Raw genomic sequence first — 22962 nt, 5'->3', positions numbered from 1 at the left:
TAATCTTGCCCACAGGAACAGTATTAACATGCACCATCTGCAAACTTAACCTCCTAACAAGCATAACCTTGGTTTTTTCCCTTTGTGTAGACATGTGAAGACAGCTTTTAAAGACAGGAGCAATCACCATTTTCCCATGGGCTACTTTTCTATTCAATAACAGGATGAACTTGTTTTAGGAATGAATCAGGTTCATGTGGTAAATGAAAATTGTGTGGTAAATGAAAATCATGTAGTAAATGAAGAGGGGGATTGAGAGAAGTCAGAAGACTTTTTTATGAGCTTGAAATATTAGACCTGATTTCCAGCTTTGGGCAGTCATGTACTAACAAAGCTGTGATTTTATGTATGACTTCTATATAATATTATGATGTTATGTAAATTGAAGTAACTTGCCCAAACTGTAGACCCACAGTTAATGGTTTGACTCTTCTCTCTGTCTCGGTTTTATAAACTGCTTAGTGGGACTAATAGTGTCCTCATATCACGTTGGAGAGTTATAAAATAAAATTCATTTGATTTATTTGAATTATGTTTAGTAAAGAAAGCTTGCTCACCTTCTCATCAGTGAAGAACAACAAAATATTGAGAAATCACTATCTGAGCACAGTCCATCCCCTGCACTGAAAGAGAGGGAGAGCTGTAAAAGGCAGATGGTCATGTAGTGACATAATTAAAGGCTTTGTCCTAAGGAATGGCTAAAAAGAAATCAGAACTACAGATGAATAAGCATGTCCTATTTCAGAATGCTAGACTGGGGGCTAGATGGTACCAAGCAACATTAGGGTAGCTTTTAATGTTGAAGATGAGTATCAATAACTAGTCATAGGTAGGAAGAGGAGAATCACTTCTTTTTCTCCTCGGTGCCACAGGCCCCCACTTGTGGTACAGGATCCTTTCCCTGGAGCAAGAGTTTGAAACATTTGTTCAGAAAGGCACCTAAATCCATTGGAAGTGAGATCATCAACCTGAATTTTATATATATGCTTAATAGCTGTAGCTCTCATTAACTTCAGGAGGATGAGAACTGAAACAGGCTTTTTTTCCTTTTTTTTTTTTTCTTTGAATATCAAAATAAGAACTTGGTGCTCAGCTTTAGCAAAATATTTGAAAATGTTGGTGTTAGTATACAATGTGTCAGCCTCCTCACCTGCCAAATGAGGAGGACAGTGCCACATCCCACACAAACATACTACATTACAGACAGACTGGATCCACAACTATTTTATGCTCTGTAAAACTCTAGGAGAGGAGTGCTCATAAGCTTCCAGAAGCCAGCCTTTGAAGAACCTACATGTCTTGCACCAGGCTGAATTATGATATAAATCTCAGAGGCGGAAAGGGTTTGGGACTAAGCTGTTTAAGTGTGAACACAGTATTCTGTAAGATGCCATGGCATCAGTTTAAAAAATCTTGGAGGTACTTGTGAGAGAGAATGCAGTTAGTCAAGAGGTTTGAATCTGTCTTGAGGAATTTTAGTGTTTCCATAGGCATGAGAAGGTAAATTACTGCCTCGTATGTTTTCCAACAAAAGTTACTGGCAATTAAAAAGTAGACTCATGTCTTAGTTACTGGATTATAGAATCACAGAATGGTCAGGGTTGGAAGGGACCTCTGGAGATCATCTAGTTCAACACCCTGCTAAAGCAGGTTCTCCTACAGGAGGTCACACAGGATCATGTCCAGGCAGGTTTGGAATGTCTCCAGAGGAGGAAACTCCACAAACTCTCTGGGCAGCCTGTGCCAGTGCTCTCTCACCCTCAAAGTAAAGAAGTTCTTCCTCAGATTCAGATGGAATTCAGATGGATTCCTGTGTTGCAGCTTGTGCCCTTTGCCCCTTGACCTGTTGCTGGGCACCACGGAAAAAAGCCTGGCCCATCCTCTTGACATCCACCCTTCAGAGATCTGTACGCATCGCTAAGATCCCTCTCAGCCTTCTCTTCTCCAGGCTGAACAGGCCCAGCTCTCTCAGCCTTTCCTCACAAGGGAGATGCTCCAGCCCCCTCACCACCTCTGGACCCTCTGCTGGACCCTCTCCAGTAGCTCCCTGTCTCTCTTGAACTGGGCAGCCCAGCACCGGACACAGCACTCCAGATGGGGCCTCCCCGGGGCAGAGCAGAGGGGGAGGATCACCTCCCTCGGCCTGCTGGCCATGCTGCTCCTCACGCCCCCCAGGATCCCGCTGGCCTTGGCCACCAGGGCACAGTGCTGGCTCGTGGGCAACTTGCTGTCCACCAGGGCTCCCAGGTCCTTCTCAGCAGACATTAAGACAGTAACTACTTTTTCTGCATGGCTTGAGGTCATTGTCAATGATGAAGACCGACCCCACAGTCATTAATGACTGGATGTTGTCTTATAAATATCAGGCTTTCTGTCTAAGTGCACAGTCTCTCTTTTCCCCCAAGGAACCAGCTTTACACTATTTCCTTCTGTAGGGCAAATATGTTTCAGTCTTTTGTTGAAAAACACTGAATTAAATATTTTGAGGAAAAGATACAGGACAAAGTGTAACTTCTTTATGGGTTTATGCAAGGCTTTCCTCTCAAAATAAAGGAAATAAATCAAACCTAGTCTTCCGTTAAAGACTATTTTTCTTTGTCTGAACCTGGTTAAATTCATATTAGCCATTCACGGAAGTTATGAGTTGCCCATAAGAGAGCTACTTTTGGAAAAGTTAGGAAAACTGGCCTGCCTGGATGATTAGTGTTCAGGCATTAGCTCACTACATCAGTTGTTCAGCCTTAGTCAGGCAATGTGAAAAGCCTGCACACTGCATCTTTAAATGTAGTGATCTAGCAGAGCAGAAAACATGACTAAGGGCCTTAGGAAAAATGCTTATAATTGGAGAATCCTCTCCCTTTTCTTCTTGAGGTCAAGCAGTACATAACATGCCCATCAGCTGATGTGAGAGCTGTGGTACAATTACTATATATACCTGACAGTCTGCAGGAGGCTTATTTTTTGCAATACGGTAAACTAAATAATAAAATAAATATCTCAGTGCTTGAGTGGATCTTTCCTGGTAGGGAGTGATACAAGTTTCCTTTGAATTATTCTACAGATGCAGTGATACTTTCAAACGTGGATTAAAGAAGAAAAAGATTTTTTTGCCGCAATGTCCTATAACTTTTATATTAGAAACTGGACTCTGATTCCTCTGTCCTGGTCACTTGACATTAATCATCTGTAGAGGAATGAAGGCAGTGGGTTGATTGGCATGGATGATGTGCAGCTGTAGCTCGTTCCACTAAGTGGTTAAATAGCCCTGAGGCTTGTGGGAGAGGGGGTTGGGTGGAGGAGCAGTGTGGTCTGGTCTCTGGGGGAAGAAGATACAGCACAGACAGTAGAATCTGACCTATGGTAAGAGCCTTGTTGCAGCCTACTAGTTTGTTTGTGCTGCAACAATTGGTGGCCTGTGTGAGGCTGACTGAGTTGAACTCCAACTACAACAACTAGTGCCCAAAGTAGCTGAGATGAGTGGGAGAACCTGTGACCCATAACAGATGCTGTGAGAGGTGAGCTGTTGCAACTAATCAATATGGGTGTATTGCAATATTTGTTGTCCATCTTAACTCAAATTGCAACTTTTGGTACCCAACATAGATGGGGACTAATTGATATGGGTGCAGAAGAAGAAAATTCTACATTAACAATGCTTATAGATACATTTGAAAAAAGTGTAAAGAATAGCAAAAGGCAGTAAGAACTTTGCCAGGATGGTGCAAAGTAAATAATGTGCTAGTTATGCTGAAAAATGTCTGCAGTGTTCAGACATGGCAAAATGCTGGGAAACTTCCTTGAGGCTGCCTCAAGGGGTGATGAAATTGCAACAATGTTGCTAACATGGAGATTAGTCTTAGATTTACTAGAACAATTAAATGTGGACAGGGAGACAAATTCTATATCTGCAATGCTTATGGATATATTTTAAGAAATAGGTGTAAAATATGACAAAATGGCAATAAGAATTCTGCTAGTGTGGTCTAAAAAGTATGATTTGCCAGTTACAGTGAAAAAGGCTTTCAGCATTCAGACATGGCAAAGCATTGGAAAGGTACTTTTTGAGGCTGCCTCAAGGGGAGACAAAATTGCCACAGCTACATACCATCAATGCCAATCAACCCACTGCTTTCATTCCTCTACAATCATCCATGTGAAATTTGGGTGTTTGGGCACTTAAAATTTTTAGAAGACTTCAGATTTCCTTAAAAGAGCAGAAGATGGAGAAATGCTTGGCATAGTGCTATTACACCAACATGACAAGGCCTCTTGTTTTTGATACCCTGGTAAGCATCACTCTTAGCCTTGAGCTGGACTGAGCCTAAAGCATTAGGAGGAGAATCTTGAAATAACTTGTAACTTCTTGGCTATTAAACTCAGTAGCCCATATGTCTCTTAAGTATGCTTTTAAGTATCAGCTCTTCTTGATGAGCTTCTGTTTTGCTTCTGTTGTCTTTTCCAGTGTGATGCACTGTCACAGAAGGTACGAAGTCAAAAAAATCCTCAGCTGCCAGGGATGTCTGGGCTTGGCCCATCAGGAACAAGACATGAAGGTCTAATGGACACAGTGTACTACTTCTCTCCAGCCCAGTCAGAACTCTGGATTTTCATGATTTAGCCAGGATTTCATAGATGTCAGAGTGAAACAACTCATGGATGCCATTCATGCAGCCTCTCTGTTTCTATAACTGTGCTATATGAACAATACCCACACAATTAGGTATTAGCACTGTTGCGCTCTCTTCCCAGCTGGAACAGTGACAGCAGATGACACACTGGCTCCTGTGCCTTCAGGAGTAAGCATCAGTTCTGATGTCAGTTTGCATTTTGCTTAGAGGCCAAATGAAAATGCACCAGCAGAGACCCCTGGAGCAAGAAAACAAAACCACCAGAGTCCTGCCAACCCCTGCAGGCACCTTTCTCCAAGGAAGGAAAAAAACCACTGGGAAGAGCCAGGGCTGGAGCTCAGGAGGGCCTGGAGACAAAGAGAAGCTGAGGCTGGCTGAGCTGCAGGCTGTCCCCAACACCAGCCAGTCCTATGCTGACATAGACACCCTGACCAGAGTCCTCAGAGGGGGATGGCAAGGGGTAACTGCCTGTCTTTGTCTTTTTCAAAGCTCTTTGTCCCAAACTGGTCCCACATGTGTCTTGGTTGTGTTGGTGAGCAGCACCTGTGGTCTCAAAGGGCCTGAGAGGATCCCATCTGCCCTGTCTGATCCCCAGGCTGTGTGCCAGCACGGGGGCCTTGTCTCCACTGTGCATGGGGGGACCCTCCTGAGGGATGTGCCTGGCCTCTGCCAAGCAGCGCTCCCTGGGCTACCTGCCTTTGGCACAGAGAAGCCTTTGCCCAGAAGAGTGTCTTTCATCCCTGTTTCTTCATTCAAACTGGCTTCTTTGTCACAGGTGGAAAGTTGTCTGTGACAGCAAGATGAGGAGCGAAGGTAAGGGAAAGTCTTAGAAACTGAGCTGGGAAATTGAGGTCAAAAGGTAAATATGGCTGGCTCCAGTGTTTTGTCAGCTGTGTGCTGTTCGTGCTGCTGCAAATAGAGGTGCTGAGGCTCCCAGCAGCCAGCAGAGCTGGAAGAGAATGCAGAAGGAAAACACTACACAAATGTCTCAAAGCAGCTTGCTGTGCAAGGAAGCTCATTTATTCCCTGGGTCCTGATCTTGCTTTGGCACTGCACAGCGCCCGGTCTGTCATGGGCAGGGTGGGCCTCACATTGAAGATGATGATGCCTATCTTGAAAATCAGCAATAAGAAGAAAAAGGCTTCAGAACTTTTGTAAGTGGTAGCAGCAAGAAGTGAGGAAAGGTCTGTGCACAGCAGCCCTTGTAGATGATGATACCTCTCCCAAAAATTAAGAAGGAAAAAGGCTCTGAGTGTTTTGCAGGTGGTGGTATTGAAGCTGACTGCTTAGTGTTATGCTGGAGCTGGTACTCAAAGCCTGGATCTTGCTGGGAAAATTAGTTCTCGTTAGACCTGATGGTATTTCTGCCCTCCTGGGTGTTAACTGTGCTATGGATTGTGGCCTTATTCGTTGAATTATATGGCTGCAGCACCTAAGTGAACCCCAGCTGATGTTTCTGAGTCTGGAAAAGAATAAGCAAGAGTGAATTGGCATTGAGATGGAGCTGGGAAAGAGAATAAAAGGACTATGGAATTTCTCATGCCTTTACACAACCCTCTCTTGTGTCCAGACCTGCAATGGAGGAAAGGTCTTTGAAAACTCAGACTGTATCTGAAGGATTTCTATGTTCAGTTTTCACTTGTATCAATTGTAAGCTGGCACTCAGCTCCCTTATCCCACTTTGAAATACCCCATGGTAGATGAATGTCCCGAAGTTGCTAAAAGAATCAATAGCTGAAATGGGGAAAGAGCTCGGTGCCAGGCTGTAATGCACTGAGGTTTTCCCCCAACAGTGTGACTCCTGCCAGACTGTCCTATATGAGCACTGGGTCCATGAGTCTGTGCAGATCCTGCTGTTAGGGACAACAGGAGGGCAATGCTTTCTTATTCTGCGTGGTTGTTCACTTTAAAAAAAAAAAAACAAACCAACAAACATATTTCCCAAGCACAAATGGCAGGGTGGAGGCCAGGACATGCAGAATAGCCACCTCTCAAAAAGGGAAATATTGCTCAGAAGGAAAATCTCTCAGCTCTGTTGGGGAATTACAGCCTGACAGGGACTTCCACCCTGCAAAGCTGGTGCAAAGGTACAGCACCAAATGATAAGAATAATGAGCAGCAGCTGCAAAACCAGAAATAAGCCAAAGATCCTCACAACTGTAAAACAGAGCTTTAGGTGGGAAATTAATCTTTAGGAAACTCAAAAGTTAATAGTACCGGTACTGGACCAGCTTTGTGAGGAAAATGACATAATTCAGGCCTTAATGCTGATTCATACACGTTGGGAATCTCGGCACTTGAAGGCTTCAGTTTCTAAATTAGCATTGCACAGATGCACAAGAAAATTCTTGCACAGTTAATAGTTGCTAGGTATTCCAGGCACTATTTTTAAGCCAAAAAAAACCCCACCCAAGCCAAACCCTGCCCCAAAACAATTGCCAAGGTAGCTGCCAGATTAAAATACAGTTGAACTGTTTTGCTTCAGTGTTCAAGCAACATGTGTATCATACATCGCAGGAAAACAAATTTGTTCTTACCTCCTTCCCCAAATAAAAAGACATCTATTTGTCAGTGCATTTCAAAGTCTAAAAGGCACATAGAAAACTCCTATACTGTAAGTTTCTGAAAACATTGCTCAGATTCAGCTTCATCAAAAGCCATCACTCTCAATGGTGGTATTTAGTATTTTGCTTTGATAACTTTGTGGTTTGTCTATTTCAATGTTAGCTTATAAGAGCAGCTAAAGAACGAAGGGCCAACACTTCAGGTCTGTCAAAATGCAAATCACAGAGGCTGACAGGACTTTGTGAGATCAGAGGCTCTAGCTGAAGTCTTTAGGGGTACACTGCTCCACAGCACTGTCCTACTTGCCTTTCTTGTAACAGAGGTAAAAGCACATTGTTCTCTCTCTCTCTTTCTCTTTCCCTGTATTGTTAAGGACAGCAAAGGCTACAGTGAGCCCTCTGTACTGCACAGACCTCCCAGTGTCAGCAGCCCAGGAAGCAGCAGGTGTTATTCTTCTGCCTGTGCTCAGGGGCTGTACGAACACCACAGATGTTTGGCAGCACACGCTGCTGGGCGCTCAGGAAAGCAATGGTTCATCACACCCTGGGATTAAGGCTGTAGGATTGACAGGTCTGCTTAGCCATAGCGGGGGAGACCAGTCTCACCTCAACCTTCATGCAGTCCGTTGGAGGGGAGCTGGGGAAATGGCTTTTGTTAAATTATTGGCTTCTTTTGAGTCCCTCCACAGCACTGAAATCCCACATCTCTAGGTGGTGCTTGCAAGGAAAATAAACTCTTTGTGCATTGCAAAGACACTCTGTGTAAGGCAAATGGAGTCAGAGGGAGCTGAGCAGAGACTTTTTTACCCTGAGCCAGTCCCCCAGGCACACCGCCTCCCCAGCAAGGAGGTCTCGCAGATCCTGCTCCTGCTGCAGACTTAGAGCAGCACAGGGATGTAGGAGTCCCATACACCACACTGTGGTGGGGGGTGGGGGTGGGGGGTGGATCTCATGCCACCTACATATTGCATGGTGTGCAATAAATAAGTGGGTGGATTGAATGTCATAGATACATACCACTCCTAAACTCTTATCTGTCTGCACTGGTATCTGTGCCAGCTGCTTCTCCACCTACCTAGAGGCCTTTTGGTTATGGGAACCCACAACTCACAATGATATTTTACTTCTGTGGAGATGTATTGCTTACGCCCACCTTTGAAATCGAGTAGATACCAGATGCTCTTTCTTGGTACCAAACATGACCTGCTCTCCCAGGTGGAAAGCAGTCCTCTTTTCTGTGATTTACTAAGAACTGGAAGTTGAATTAGCAAGGCAAAGAACACCTTGCTTGTTTTTTGAGTTGGAGGGGATTTACCCATAGCACTGGAAATGGAAACCAGTCATTCTACTCTCATCTGCCATCTCTTGGAGCCTGCAGGATTTGTCAAAATGTGGGTCCAAGTCCAGATATAGGGCCTGCGGTAGGGCCACACACTTGGCTGTGTTACATTTCCTTATCTCCCTTCTTGCTAATATTCTTGTTGGGAATCTTACGTAGATAAAAATAGGCCTTGATATTCACTACAGCGTCTGCTGCTTCTTCCCAGTGATTTGCAGACAGGTACTTGCCAAGTATCTAGTGAGTCATTTATTTGGGAAAAAAAAACCCTACCACAACAATACAATCTGCAAAACCACGCTTTTCCCACTCCCTTGTAAGAAATATTTTTAACAGCCACTCAGACCTTGTGTAGAACAGCCATTAGCAATCTGCTTCTCTGTTTTTCCCTAAAGAGTGATGAATACAGCTCCAGGGGCCCAATTTCCATTGCCTTGTGCTTCTGATAGCCACTTACTCCATGCAAAGTGGATGCGACACACTAGCCTGGGTCTAGAGACCTGGCTTACTGAGCAGAGCTTGGGCAGATAGACACGGACTGGGCTGGTGGAGTTGCCAACCCTGTACTCGGCAGGAGGTTGGAGACCAATGCTCAAGTATGTGAAGCTGCTTTGTTGCTCTGTGGTCCTGGATCTGTCACCCATTTACCCAGTGTAAAGCTACTTCAGATGGGCTTTTTCAGCAGCTTGTGCAACACTGCCCAGGGTCCTCTGGAGGGGAGTAATTGCTGTGTTGTCCTGAGGATGCTTTTGTAATTGAGTTCACTTGAACAGCAGAACCTTTATGGAGACATAGATAGACTAAACTTCAACTAAAAAAGAGGGGGGAAAAAAAAAAGGCGGGGGGTGGGGGTGGGGGGGGTGGGGGAGAAAAACCTCTACAAGCAAAGATACCAAACTTTTTTTTGGCACTTACCACTGAGTGCGGTGTCATTCTGTGTACTCCAGTAGTGCAGTAGTTGTAGGTGGACTGACCCCTCAGAGATGGGCTCTTGCAAGGCTATATCCAAACCAAGGAGCTACTAGAAACAAGCCTATTCACAAGTTTAAAAAGAAAAAAGGCTAGAGTTTCTACATCTAGTGCCACTTGGGTCTGAAAATCTCAGCAGCGCTTCAGTAGAAGCATTTATACTCCCATCTTACGGAACCCCAAGGTGAGGCATGCAGCAGTTCAGGAGTCACCAAAAAGTCAAAGTGTTTGTGAGTTATAGAGCAGGATTCAAGTACTTTGCTCTGTTCAGAGGCAGTCAAAGAAGGAGCACAAGGTGCTTGGGATGGATCATTGTCTACTGCTTATAGCTGTCAAGAAAGCATATTTGAATTTTTTGAGTTTCCCTGGTGGGAGAAGGTGACATCTCAGTCAAACACATGGAGTATTTCCAGCAAAGGGTTGGTGTTTCCCCATGTCCTTGGGAAGCAAAATTTCCTGTCATTTGCCATTGAATTCTTTTCTACAATGTCAGCCTGAGTGCATACTTCCAGTGTTCCTGATTTTATTAGGAAGCCAAAAAAACTGAGATTTGCTTTCCAAACAAAAATCCTCCAGTTCTCCACCATCTCACCTACATGCCACAATCTAATCAATACCTACCTCCATTTAGGCATCCTATCATTTCTCACACGCAATGCTGAAAAGCCCTGGAACAATTAATTACTAGGCATGACTATTTTCTGCTTAGGAGGCAAAAATTAACAATCTTGGCATTCTGTTTTTAAATAATAAATAGAAAATTTATTTTACAGCATTTTCAAGATCATTTTGACAAAAAGGCAGTTTTCATCAAGCATTTGACAGTCCAAAAGAAAGAACTTTTACAGGAAGCTTCATAGCTCATACAACTACATACACAAGGTGAGTTCTTGCTCTTTAGATATATTTACGTATGTGTATGTTTCCAGTTTTAACATTTACAAACTAAAAGCTAATATACTGAATTTCAAGAAAACTCCTACTCATAATTACATTGCAGTAATAAAATCAGTGCTTAATATGTTCAAAACAGACACATATGAAAACAATATACTACCTTGCCACATTGCTGTCCCCCCATCAATATAAATCTGTTACGTTTCTCTTTCTTATCTATCGCATTTCTTCAAAGATCAGCTTCCTAGTACTACCTCTGTGCTACTGAAGTGTTTTTGGAAATAGCACAACAAATCTTACACTAAGATTATATGAAGATAGAATTCATTGCCAGTGTAGTGATCAGCAAAGAAAATACGGCATTTTTCTCATTGCTTTAATGAGTAATCAGCATTAAAAAACCAGAAACAACAAAAAATTACCCCCTAAAGGCCCCAAGCAGGCAAAAATCAACCAACAGACCCCCAGGTGTCTTTAGTTCATTATAGAGACATCAATCTATCGACAAAGACATAACGGTGTCTTTGGGCAAAGTCATTTCACGCTTTCCACATTGCAAAGATAACAACTGGCCACTAGTCATACTGAAAGGAGCAAACATCGTGAAAAGAGGATGAGGAAAAAAGGCTCTATCTGGTTTTGAGCGCCACCCAAACTTTCCAATACCACTACTACAAATCAGACCAAAATGATGAGATTTGGATCTTCAGAGACTTGATGACTGGCAGCAGGACTTCTTAAAATTCAAGTGAGAAGAAAGAAAAAGAATAGAAATAGGCTGAATTCAGAAAAAACTGTGATAGAATATTCACAAGAAGCATGATTAAAATCAGGTTTTGCAACTACATTGACATGAAGAGATTCCTTAAAAATATCTTTGGAAATATAGAACTGTGGGACAGATCCTCAGCTAAATTCAACAACACAATCAAAGTTCATAGCAGCTAAAATCCTGTCCCGTATATGTATAATACACACATTTATAAATAGGGTAATAATAAATACAATTAAGTTCAAGCCACAGCAATTAGACCTGGACTTTGAACATGCCAGCCATTAGGGAGCTTTGGATTAGATGTATTTCTAAGTAACACATGAAGGACAGAGGAAGAGGAATGAATGACAGAACTACAGCTGCCTAGAAGTGATGTTTAAGATATAATATTGTATATTAAATAGAAGTAAAAGCATATGGAAAGAGCATGCAACTAAACATCACAAAGAGATTAAAAGAACCATCTATAACAAAGCCTGGGAATTTATGCACACATTAAGCACTGATGAAATTTCTTGTCTGGACATGATTTTATTTTAAATTATCTGAAGCAACAAAATAGTTGTATTACTTTTCCTGTCTCACCTTTATACTGGCATGTGCAAGATTTCTAAAACAGACTTTTTTCTTTTTGTTTTCTTTTTTTTCATTAACACACTTGCTGCAAACATGTAAAATAACAAATCTCAATACGCTTGTTATTAATACCATATGTCTACTTCATAAAATATCTGCAAAACAAGGCACCCTATTATAAGGGTAACAATCTCAGCTTGTATATGAAAAAAAAGTATGTTAGCACAGCATACAAACCTCCAAAGATCTATTGAGTATTTGTAACAATGTGATATAAAACATGATTTAAACATAAAAATATTCATAGTATAGAAGACAATCTTCCAGTGGTAGCTATAGGACATTACGCTTCACACATACCATACACACGCATACAGAAACACAAACGTACGCTCACTCTCTTGCTTCGAGACTGACTATAACCCCCAGTATGGAATTGCCTTTCTTTCCGAGTAATAGTTGTTGCTCTAAGTATACAGCTATTTTCCAATGTATTTGATTCCAAAGTAACACAAAGGAATGATGTAGTCACATGGCAAATATGTTGTATTATGAAAAGTTAGTCAATAAATATTGTTCTGCTACAGGAAATGTTGTGTAACAGTTCAGTCACATCGTTTGCAATCTTATACAAAAGGGCAGTTTATCTAAGTCCTTATAGTATTACAAGTACTACAGCAAGGGCTTTCTTCAGAAACCTCAAGTCCTAACTTGATAATATTTCTGGCACTGTTCACCATCAGCGTTAAAACAGCCCAGATCCCCCAAAGAGCAGCCTAGAGTATGAAGAACAAATTGTTCAGACAAAAGTCCGTCAGAGCCATGTGCTTTCACATTATCTCAGCTCCTTTCCCCCAGACACGTTATGCAGTTCTACCACCTATAGAAACCAGGAAAAAAATATTTATGCATATATGTCTCATATACAAATAGCTTCATTCCTCCTCACCACACTTCACCCTTCTAGCTCCTGGGTGTGTTGGTTCTGTAGCAGACAGCAGTCATGAGATGTACTAATGACTTCTCCAGGTGATACTTCCCAGAGTCCTTTTCAAGCATTGCCAAGAGAGGGTGTGACTAAGTGTAATTTTTTTTTTTTTCCTGCTGTGTTTTTTTGCTATAGAAGTTGTCTCTTGGGTTTGTGCTTTGTTATGGTTTCCTATCTTTTTATCAAAGTACAATACTTTTGTTTTCAACAGCTAGAGAATTCTGAGCCCTCAGAATGGATTTTTTTTCTTTTTGTTTCCTTTTACTTTTTTAAGTGCAGGATGAAGCTTTTTCCCTGTCACATGTGACTTTGTTCTCTGCTCGCTCTCTCCCCAGCCCTGGGAGACTTGTCTCCCCAAGACCTCCCAGCAGGCAGCTGCCAAAGTCCTTCTTGCTTTGTCTCTTGCAGCATCTACAGAGTGGATGAGCTTTGTTTGTAATCCCTCAGGATGACAGAGGCATAGGTCACATCTGGGGGCGTGCAGAGCACTGACTCTGAGACGGGTGAGCTGGGCACAGAGCTGCCTGAAGCCACTGAATCCCGGAAAGGGGATGGGGGTGTCAGTGCCGGAGAGTCTTCCAGAGTCAGTTTGCTGGTCGATGGCTCCTCATCCTCCTCCTCTTCTGGGTTCTTTTCATAGACGTATCCCTGAATCAGCTTCAGCTTCTCGCTCTCCACTTCGTCAGCTGGGGGAGACAGGGGGTCCTCACTGAAGGCAGCTGCCTGGAAAGGTGGCAGGGGCGGCTGCTGTGGTGGGGGGGATTGGTAGGGGGGCTGCACACCATTCCCCGAGCTGGGTGCTGGGAGGATGGTATTGAAGTCAGGGATGCCAGTGGCAAGGTTGTTGACCACTCCTTGCAGCTGGTCTATGAGAGACCGTGGCTGCAGGGGCAGGGTCTTGGGGGGCTGCTCTGGCAAGAAGAGGGGGGTCTCTTCCACTGTGGTCTGCAGCGGGGGAGTCGTTGTGACCCGCCTGTGCACCACCATGGAGGGGCTGCTGGGCTGGTTGAGGTGAATAGGCTCTCGATCTTCCTCCTCCACCACATTGCACAGAGTCTTACTGCTGATGTCGGTAAAAGTCAGGCTCTTGCTTTGGCCGTGGTAGCTTTTAGTGAGGGGTTTGATCACCGCTGTCTGATTGCACCCTGTCTCCTGGCTCTTCACATGCACTGAGAGTCTGTGCCACATGTGTTCCCCCTTGGGACCTTGTCTTCCACCTGGTTCAGACCATGACACAGACTTTCCATTAGAACTATGAATAAAATAAAGATGAGTTTATTTGCATTTACATTGCACAGATACAGGCAGTATAACAAACAAACTACAGAAATACTGATTGCTTTGCTTCATTAAAAAGCCTCCCCCCCTCCTCCAGTTCTTCACGTCATCCCAGAAATACTACAGAAGGAAACAACATTGTGCTTTAGCAGCAGCAACTATGCTAATTTTCATCCAAAGGCAATTACTCCCTGCTGGTTACCCACCCTACGGCCAGCCTGGAAAGCCTGGCCCGTGGGAAGGGCTCTGGGAGGGCTGGCTGTTTTGAGGACTTTAGCTACGTCATTTTGTACCCAGGTTTGCTCACTCCACCTTGCAGGGGGGAAGAAAAAAAAGGGGAAAAAAGTCACAGGAAGAACTTTAGTTAAGTCTGATTTGCAGCTTATAGGAAACATTTCCAAACTGTTGGAAGAACAACCCACAGCCTTAGCTTTTGGCACTCTGGGTAGAGAGAGGAATTGTTACTAACCCCTCCTTCCCTTTTTATTCCCTGGCCCCGTTTTGTACTAAGGAACAGATTAGCTATTACAGAAATGAAGGACTCCCTGGGCCTCCATCAGGTAGGAGGCAAATGCACATCTTCCTGAGTGACTATTATTTACAAACCAGGGTAAAATGCTGGGATTGAAAACAGTTGGTTTGTGTGGGTGGAGGAACAAGCAGCGACACGATCGTGGTGAGTTGAACCCTTTGACTTCACACACAGGCTGGATCCTATCAAAACGCTGGGCTGTTTGGCTGAGCGAGGACAGGAGAGTCAGGCCTGTCCCTGAGGAACTGTAGGTTTTTTGCATTTCCCTGTGCTTTTGCTGGGAGCAGCACTCAAAGCAGAGTGATAACTCATTAGCAGCTGGTGGGCCAGGAACCTGAATGGTGCTCAAAAGGACCAAGCAATGTTTACTTGCAGGTCAGGCAGTAGATATCATTTACAAATTATAATATACATCACCTGGGTGGAAACCAGAGATGGGGAAAAATTCGGAGATGATTTATGCGAAGCAGCCTTATCTCAGGTTTTCATCCCTCAGGGGGCAGAAGTAAACAAAGTGATTGCAGTGCAGGTGGGAGGCTGGCACAGCAGCATTGCCTCCTCCTACTGCACACACCAGGGGAGATGGCTTCCCTTACACACAGCCTGCAATATTGTTCTAAGTATTTTGCCTTCCCTTGCTCAGATTCCTGTGCTTCTCTTTTTCTTCAGGGAGTAAATAATTACCAGTTGAATTTTGTAAAAAAATATCGACTGTCATAGCTGGAAGAAACGGGTACAACACAGATAATGTATATCTGGCAAAACAGAGAAGAAATGTACATGACAACATGGCATGTTTCTGCTGAGCAGTAAATATTCCTGGAGAAAAAAAGAATTTGAGATGGATCCAAGCTGGGAAATTCATCTCCAACTCCAGACTCCAAACGCTGGACCTGTGACTCACCAACACTGTGGGAACTGGCTTGCAAGGACAGGCCAATATAAAAAAATTCATAATACCCCACAGCACGTAGTTGGTAGGACCTGGGGCTGTTTGGACTTAGAGCTTTAACCTAGAGGGAAAAAAAGCCAAGTTTCCACCTGAAGAATGAAACCTCTGTGTTACAGTGATCAATGGAAAGATAAGAATGAAGGATTAGAAGCATTCCTGTTCTGATCAAAATGAGCTGTGATATGACATTTTTTTGAAGTGCTATAGAGATAAGCAAATGAATGTAACTGTTGGGTGTGAAAGATTTTTAAAGTAATGTTTTAACATACCAAGATCTACAAACTCTTCACACGGAAACACTTTCTGTCTGCTTTAACTTCAAAACAAGTCTCTTCTTGTAGAAAGGAAAAAAGTCAAGCGATCTCATATTGTATTTTGCTGATGCTATAGCTTACAAATCCTGCAAAGGGCTTTTCTGAAAAACACCCCCATGATGATTATCTGCTGTCTGTTATGCTAAGTCCACTTCTGCATCATTTACTTCTTCCTTCATATCTAGCTCTGGTGCGTCATCTCACTTTTGAATCCCTCCTCACACCATCTGTTTAGTCTCTATCTCATTTTGTTCCCAAGATTTTGTATTTTACATCAAAGGCAAGCACTGCTATTTTAAGGAACTCCCTTCCTCTGTCTTCAGGTCTTCCTCCTATTCAACTCATTTTCCTCCCCCTCACTCTCAAATTCTGCTCTTCTGACTTCTTTCTTCTGTAGCACTCTCCATAATGTACTGAACTGAGCCCAGGTCAGCGGCCATACTTACATCACACTGCACTGAGGCTGCACTACCCAAACGTGGACTGCAATATCCAAGTGTGAACTAACCACTTAATCAGGATTTGTCTGTTACCAACTTGCTCTACAGGGAAAGCCGGTGCTGGTGAAGCACCTTGCCTCGGTTTGCCAGACCTTACTGCTCGTGACTCCGATGGCCTTGTGACAAACAGCTTTAGAGCGGCAGTGGCTCTCCATGTGGCAAATCTGGTGATTCCCACCAGAAATTCTCTCTTTTCTGTTACTGTTCTCCTCAGTCTCTTATTCCATCTCTTTTCCTCAACTCGATCTCCTTGCTGTGTCCACGCATCGTTAGCCTGTTAATGAGTCACGTTTGAGACAGTCACAAGACTGTCATAGAAATACCTGGAATCTGTCTTGCTGGATGACTGGTAGGGAGTCACACTGAGATTGACGTACTCAGGCAGAATTAACAATTAACAGGTAAGAAAAATGCTTGTTATGCTGGAACAAAGACCAGCCATCTTGGATAACATTAATCAACTCTTAGACAAAAAGTGAAGGTGGGGCTGGAGGAGTTCAGACCTGAACTGGGTCTCGGTGAGATAGGAGCTGACTCACTTGTGCAAAGCGGTGATGGCAATCCTGACTGCATTGGGATGCATGGTCACCATTCACTGATTGTCATCTTCTTTTTTGAAGGAAGCATCCGTGGGAGAAGGTGAAGATCAAAATAATCTGCCTGGTATAATGGGAGAAGCGATGATTTTTCCACGCCAAGGTAGGAAAGGGCACCGAGCCAGGTTACAGTTTGGGGTGTTGAAAAAGTGATGTTCAATTGCCCGGTGATGAGGTGGGACTAATTGCTGTTTTCTTGCTTTTATCTATAGGATGGTTACCCATTTCATGTCCATCATTAATTTATTTGCTTTACTAACTTTCTTTCTCCCTTATACAATTTCCCATAGGATGTAGACTTCACACTTACTGCCTAGAAGTGAATTCCTTGGAGTGCCAAGGGATCTTAAGGTTTGTAGTTGTGTATACCCAGCCAAGTACTGTTTCTTCATATAATACAACACGCCAAGTACTATTTCTTCAAATCCTTGCATCTAGCCTAAATGTTCAGACAAGTTCTTGGATATCCTATCAACACATAAGACGGGCTTGCTTTTACATTATAGGCAAGGACATACATTGAATTTAGCTGTTGTTTCTCAATTTTCAACACGGTTTTGTCTAGGGGTTTTGTATTTTGGGGGAATAGACATATTTTTTGTCTGAATTTTTATTAGTTCCATGAACAGATCTGTTGTTATTTTTGGTAGTTCAAAGTGCTATTTTTAATATACGCATCGATCTTCACAATATACTCTCTGCATGACTCTGGGGCAGTCGTTTTCAAATACTTTCAGGTGGTGATTATGGACACTAAACAAGCTGGAAAACAACTTCAGTCTTTAACGGTTACTCATAGAAAGTCTTTAAAAAAACTAATGCACTCAAATCGGAGACTGTGATCCAAAATACCACTGCCCAGTTGTAGAACATGTGTTAGATAGCTCACTGTTCGTTGTTAAGTATCTCCAGCTGCCCAAAATCCTGCTCCTGCTTGTGGCTAGGGGTGTCTTAGACTCAAGTCCAGTCATAGGCCAAGAACAGAGTCCTGCTCCTGCCAGCGCTTGGAGGATCTGCCCTCGTTGGCTTTCTTGGAGCAATGTTGAGTCTCAGCACCCCATAACAGGACGTTCCTCCCCAGCTGCAGGGTCCTAAAGATGTCTTACTTCAGATATTGGGTAGCAAAGGTTTCTTTACATCTTAGAGGCTGAATGCTCCTGAGGTAGAAGAAGATTGCCCCAGTGGTCTAAAGTAACTTAGTCTGTGCAACTCTTTGATCCTCTCACCAGTGAAGCTATAGCCTGAGACCCAGAGCACAGAAAATTCCATGAACTTTCAGTCCTGTGTGCTTGAACCTTTGTCCTTTTTGCCTGGAACATTTCATGTGTAACAATCCCTAACTGATACTACATGAAATGGTTAAGCAGGGTGATGTATGCTCTGATGAGGTTAACTTTAGGAACCAAGGACATATTGGGAAATGGCTTCTCGTCTGTTGTAGTGCTTGTCACTGCTAGAATGAAACAGCTGGAGATGCAGTCAGTAAAAGAGCTTGAAAAAGAGCTCTTCCAGTTAAAAAGGAAGGGACATTCCTTGATTTGTTAGAGTTCATCCCCTGTTTCATCCAGTTAGGAAGCCAGAGTTGTGGTCTGTTATCTTCTTCAAGTGGCCATGAGCTAAGGGAGCATCTTAAGCTTGCTGAGATGAGGGATACAGTCAGTTGGGCCAGGTCTGGTGGTGTTAGAAAAGATTCAGAGCACAGTTTTATGATATAAGGGTAGGGTTTTTTAAGCAGCAATGGCAATGAACCAGTGGAAGAGGTTATAGGAGAAGTGACATACATATTCTTCTTCTTTCATTGTCAGACTGATGCTTTGAACAAAACTACCTCCTTGTAGTCACTACATTAACTGAAAAGCCACAGCCAGCAGAATGCATTGGGATAACCTAGCGGCCCCCTTGTATGAAGATAAAATCTTAGGAATGAACGTTAAATGCAACCTGAGAAGGGCCTATCAAATTAAGTCAGCAAAAATTAGGTCCAAACCAGACCCTGAACTACCTTACCAGCAACCAGACAAGGTCAGTGTCAGGTACTGCCCAGTCAACAAGTGATGCTCCCACTTTCACAGAGTGGGGCAGATACTGGCCACCTGACAGCTGTGCTCCAGAACACAGCACCCGCAGGGCTGTCCCTGTGCGCTTACGCAGGGATGGCCAGCATTTGGAGACAGCAGGGAAGCAGAACAAAGGCAAGACCCCATCCAAAAGCTGTGTATTGGACAAAACATCTCTCAGCCCAAACAGCAGTTGCTGATGCCCTCCTAGGGAAGCCAGCAGGGGAACTTCTGCCCTGTGCACAGAAAGGCAGTTAGCTATCCACAAGCTTTCTCTGACCCTGCAGTCATGCAAGAAGCAGTAACAATCCCAAGCTTGTCACTCTGTCCTGCTGCAGCCTCACTGTTCCCAGGTCTCAAGCTAAAAAGCTTAACATTTAAGGGTAGCACCTGCACTGCAGCACATTGCAGGTTCTTTGCTGGTATCCCCAAGGTCTCTTACACTATTTTCTCCATTTAGATAAGGCCACTGGGGCATGAAATTTGATTAAGGGAGTGAACTGCTTTTAATCCAGGGTAGTGATATCTCCCTGTGCTAAACAGGACCCTCCTCTTGGAGCTGCAGCAGTCAGCCCTGCCACTCATTACAAGAATAAGCCATGCTGGTTAGCATGTTCCTACAAAACTAATTTTTGGAGCATTGCTTCTAGAGACTCATCTTTTTTACTAGGTTGAATTTATCTGTGGCTCACCGAAGGGTGAAGGAGCCATCGTCTACAACAGTCCCTATGGGGTGTATGCTCAGGTTTTTGCCTGATATTATCACCTAAAAGAAAAAAGGAATCACAAACCAATTTTAGCCTTTGTCCATTTACACTGTAATCTATCTCAGTGATCAGAGGACCCTACAAAAGCTCTCACAGTGTGACTCCCTTGCTTTCTGTGGTGCTGTGTAATTAAAGCAAAATTTAACTTCTTGTGTTTCTGGAAATTTAAATTACTAACTTTTCCTTGTTGCTCCCCTCAGGGTTTTTGGGGGTTTTTTGTTGGTTTTTTTTTTTTAGGAACAAGTTGCCTTGGCCATGGGACACAATGTTCCACATAAATTAGAAAGCTGTTTTAAATGTATGATGGAAACTGCTAGACAAGATACAGGAAAACATATCATGCAGAACTGATGAGCGCAAGCCCAAAGCCACCTTTCCAACCTCCTGTCTTGCCACTGGCTTATGTCAAGTAAATCTAGCCTGTTCATTTCCTTCATTAGTTACTGTGCTGCAGAGGTTAAGTATTACTTTTATCTGAGCTACACACAGGCTTTCTATTTAAAACTGATTTTTTGCTGATTTTTTTTCTTTTTTTAAATTGGAATATTATTATACAGTCTGTAATGTGGATGCAGTAGCTATGTCTAGCCTGAGTACCCTGTGACATGATCCCGGTTTCTATTCACAGGGTCCTGAGGTTGGGGTCAGACCCTTGGGGCAGTATCAGAGGGTGCCAGTGCCCTCCCTGCCCCTGGCTTTATGGCCTGGTTACCAGACAGGGAAAGCAAGAGGCAGGAGTGGGGTCACACACTTTACGCTTTTACTACCATGGAACCGGGTTGCTGCCAGGCTCATACCTGGTCCCAGGGGCAAGGAAGTACTCCCAAATCCAACAACTTGGATATAGTCAAATACCCCTAAATAAAGAGATTTATTCATTTTGGGACTTAACAATTACATATACGTGCACAGGTACTTTTGTACAACTGTAAATTGGGGGGTTGTGGTGGAGGGCAGCGTGAGAGATGCTCACTGCAATGTTTCAACATAGCTGAAGTCCTACAGCTTTAGCACGTATCACAGATCTTACTTACCCAGCTCAACAAAGGTGTGAGAATATCACACTGGTAATGTGTATAAAGGGCTGACTACTAATTATAATTACTACACATAATTTTTTTGTCTCGTCTGAGATATAGAAGTAGTGAAAAAACTTTGGTTCACCACTGTGTTCACCAATTATTTTGAAAAAATGTCACAGAGCTACAAACGTGTTGCTTGGAGAAAACAACTTATTCTAATAAATAATACAAAGTTCAGGATAAAAACCAGTTTGTCCCAAATAGCAAGTGAATTCTTCCAGTGTTCAAGAAATGAAGATCAGAAACCTGAAAATCAAAATGAAATTAAAAAGTGGTCTTACTAATGAATAGTTTTTGAATCTGTTGGTTGGGGGGTTTTTTGTTATTAATAAGTAAACCCCATCAAATATTCAGAATTAATACATCCTACTGAATCACTTTATAATTATTTTTCAGGATTTTAAAGTTTGTGCATGAAAAAAAGCAGGATGTGAATCATCATAGATCCTCAGTATCAATGGAGAAGCACATTTGTGTTATCTGTAGATGTGTCTCGTGCTGCACATTCAAATAAATGTATATGACAGTGCAGCCAATGTCCATATCTGAACTGAAGCATTTTTTCAGGCAGGCTCAAAAGGGAGCACAGCTAAAAGAACCTGAAAACTGAAAATTACAATGTTTTGAGCAAAGGGACCTGGAAAGCTTAGGAACATGGGAAGAAAATGATAGAATGAAATTAATTTAGGAAAAGTGTAGGTGGGTGCAACTAAGACAGAATAGTCTTAGGACTGGAAGGCTGTGAAGATCAAAAGCCTTCAAAAAACATTGCATCAAAAGAAATACTATGGGGAAAGATCTAGAGCTGCTAGAGCTGCCGTTGAATGAAAAACACTAATTAATGAACTCTGAATATAATAAACCTGCAAAAATAGTCCATGAATTTTGTGTTCCTCACTCAAAAGCACCACACCATGGTACGGAGATTGGGAGGTCTTTCCCATGAATGCAATTTAATAGTAATTAAGATGGTTGGCAGTTTTTCCTTGCTTTCTGTAATCCTCTATGGTTCTAATAGGAAATTGTTTGGGGCACCATGTTTTTTACCAGAAGCATATTGACAAGCTGGAAGCTGTATACAGAACAGCAACAAAAAGCCCCCATTGGGGATAGAGAGGTAACTGTGAGAGAAAACTAAAATATCTGAATGTATTCAGTTTGACTTCAAACATCTGAAAGGCATTAGCACTGAAGCTGGAAAGTATTTCACATAGCATACAGATGCACAACTGAGAGCCCTAGATAAAATTACAAAAGAGACAAATTATACTGAAAATCCAGAATATTTCCCAGTCAATAGCTGTATCAGAGAAGGAATAAATTCCTAATGAACTGGTAAAAGCCCATTGATCTGGATACTTGCTGCCAAAAAGTATACAGCCCTTGCAGGGGTACCAGTCAATGAGGTCTTTCCCCCACTCTACATTGTCAGATTCTCTGGTATACTGGAGAATAAAATAAACTCTCAACATTTCAAACAGTGCTTGAAGAGCCGTCAGACTTGCCTTAAGATGCCCCCATTTTGAGTGCAAACTTAACCCAGTTGCCACAGGAAGCTTAGTCATGAGGCCCCTTGTTTGTATCAGACAGCTCTCCCTAATATGCTGCAGCAGATAAAGCAGCTAGTAAAGACTGCGGGTTTTCTGGGTGTATCTGAAAGTTTCCATGGTAACAAATGTGCAGCTTCAGAAGAAAAGAGCCCTGAAACCCAAAACTGATGTTTCTGAGTTTTTTAATATGATAATTTTTTTTATGATTCTATATTTTCAGGATTCTGCATTTTGGACCATCTCCAGGATCACACGGATGATGGAGATCAACATTAAGACAGTAACTGATGCTAAGTATTGTGTACATCAAAACACAAGAGAGTTTCAAGTCCCTAAATCTAATTGCTTGTAACTGGAAGGCAAGGAAAACCATAGCACCCGTGGTGATTGCTGGCACGTTGGGGTAGCAAAGCAGGGCTTCCTCAGGAAAATCCGGACTCACACACTGCTGCAGTTCTGGTGACCGAGGCTCAGGCAGGAGGCCAGGGGGTGGCCATGGGCAGCTGAGGACACCACGGACACAAGCCTACTTCCCAGCCTGGGCCGCGTGGCCTCAGGAAGCGCGGGCAGTCGGCCGCTAGTGGAGGACATGCTCTTC

General features: G+C 43.0%; 1 protein-coding gene and 1 long non-coding RNA gene across 3 annotated transcripts in view; one reads left to right on the top strand and one right to left on the bottom strand.

The window, feature by feature from the left end:
* The first annotated feature begins 3361 nt into the window (after positions 1-3361).
* Positions 3362-22670, top strand: LOC121090585. Its single transcript, XR_005828619.1, has 4 exons — positions 3362-3515; positions 10274-10382; positions 16933-17011; positions 22585-22670. It is a non-coding gene; the product is annotated as an uncharacterized LOC121090585 (long non-coding RNA).
* Positions 10235-22962, bottom strand: part of GRM1 (glutamate metabotropic receptor 1) — a 197724-nt gene continuing 184996 nt past the window's right edge. The window contains exon 8 of one of the 2 annotated variants that reach the window (XM_040599251.1): positions 10235-13988. In XM_040599251.1, the coding sequence (XP_040455185.1) occupies positions 13148-13988 (841 nt within the window). In that variant the 3' untranslated portion in view covers positions 10235-13147. The remainder of the gene's footprint in view (positions 13989-22962) is intronic. The other variant, XM_040599253.1, reaches the window with a different exon arrangement.

This window comes from Falco naumanni, chromosome 6, assembly GCF_017639655.2.
Source record: "Falco naumanni isolate bFalNau1 chromosome 6, bFalNau1.pat, whole genome shotgun sequence".
Classification (NCBI taxonomy): Eukaryota; Metazoa; Chordata; class Aves; order Falconiformes; family Falconidae; genus Falco; species Falco naumanni.
The sequence above is the reverse complement of the archived record's forward strand: the minus strand, read 5'-3'. Positions and strand labels throughout refer to the sequence as shown.